The sequence below is a fragment of the Plasmodium gaboni genome, assembly GCF_001602025.1.
Source record: "Plasmodium gaboni strain SY75 chromosome Unknown, whole genome shotgun sequence".
Classification (NCBI taxonomy): Eukaryota; Apicomplexa; class Aconoidasida; order Haemosporida; family Plasmodiidae; genus Plasmodium; species Plasmodium gaboni.
The window spans coordinates 1,176-1,868 of NW_017385290.1; the positions used below are offsets into that span (position 1 = coordinate 1,176).

At 17.7% G+C, this 693-nt stretch overlaps 1 pseudogene across 1 annotated transcript; it reads left to right on the plus strand.

Moving 5' to 3' along the window:
- Positions 1-304: 304 nt before the first annotated feature.
- On the plus strand, positions 305-693 carry PGSY75_0011600A (hypothetical protein; annotated as a pseudogene; the record flags this gene model as incomplete). The annotated part of the gene is made up of 1 exon: positions 305-693. A coding segment is annotated over one exon (389 nt), but the record flags the coding sequence as incomplete, so codon positions are not given.

Sequence of the window (693 nt, forward strand, 5' to 3'; positions counted from 1 at the left end):
AAATAATATATATATATATATATATATATATTTATATTTATTTATTTATATATCATTTAATTTTTTTTTCATTTTGTTGTTGTGTTTTATTTGTAGTTATAGTACATACAAATATGATATGTGCATATTGTTTATATGAATTAACATATTTTATATATATAGTAAATATCAAAAGGTGTTTAAAGAAATATTTATATTTTTGTTGTTGTCTTGATATTTCAAAGTAATATATATATATATATATATATGTATATCATTTAATTTTTTCTTTTATTTTTACTTTTATTTGTTGATCACAAAATTAATGTATAAGAAGAAGACCAGAAAAGACTCAGATGATTTTTATGTGTCAGCAGCTAGCGAAAAGAATGATGAAGACAAACATTATGTGTCAGATAATAAAAACATATTGAATCTTTTAACATCACATAGTGAACTTATAAATAGTAATGTAGAGAATTATTCTTTTAATGATATATTAAACAAAAATGATTTTATTTATCATCAAGATGTAAACAACAAAATAGAGAATACCTATAAAAATGTTAATAAATATAAAGAAGAAGATAATAATGTAATAATAAATAGTGACATTTAGGATATTCATAATAATTTTTATGATGAAGAAAAAGAAATACAAGTATTTTTAGATATATCAAAATTATTAGAAAGCAAAGAAGAAAATGAAAAATA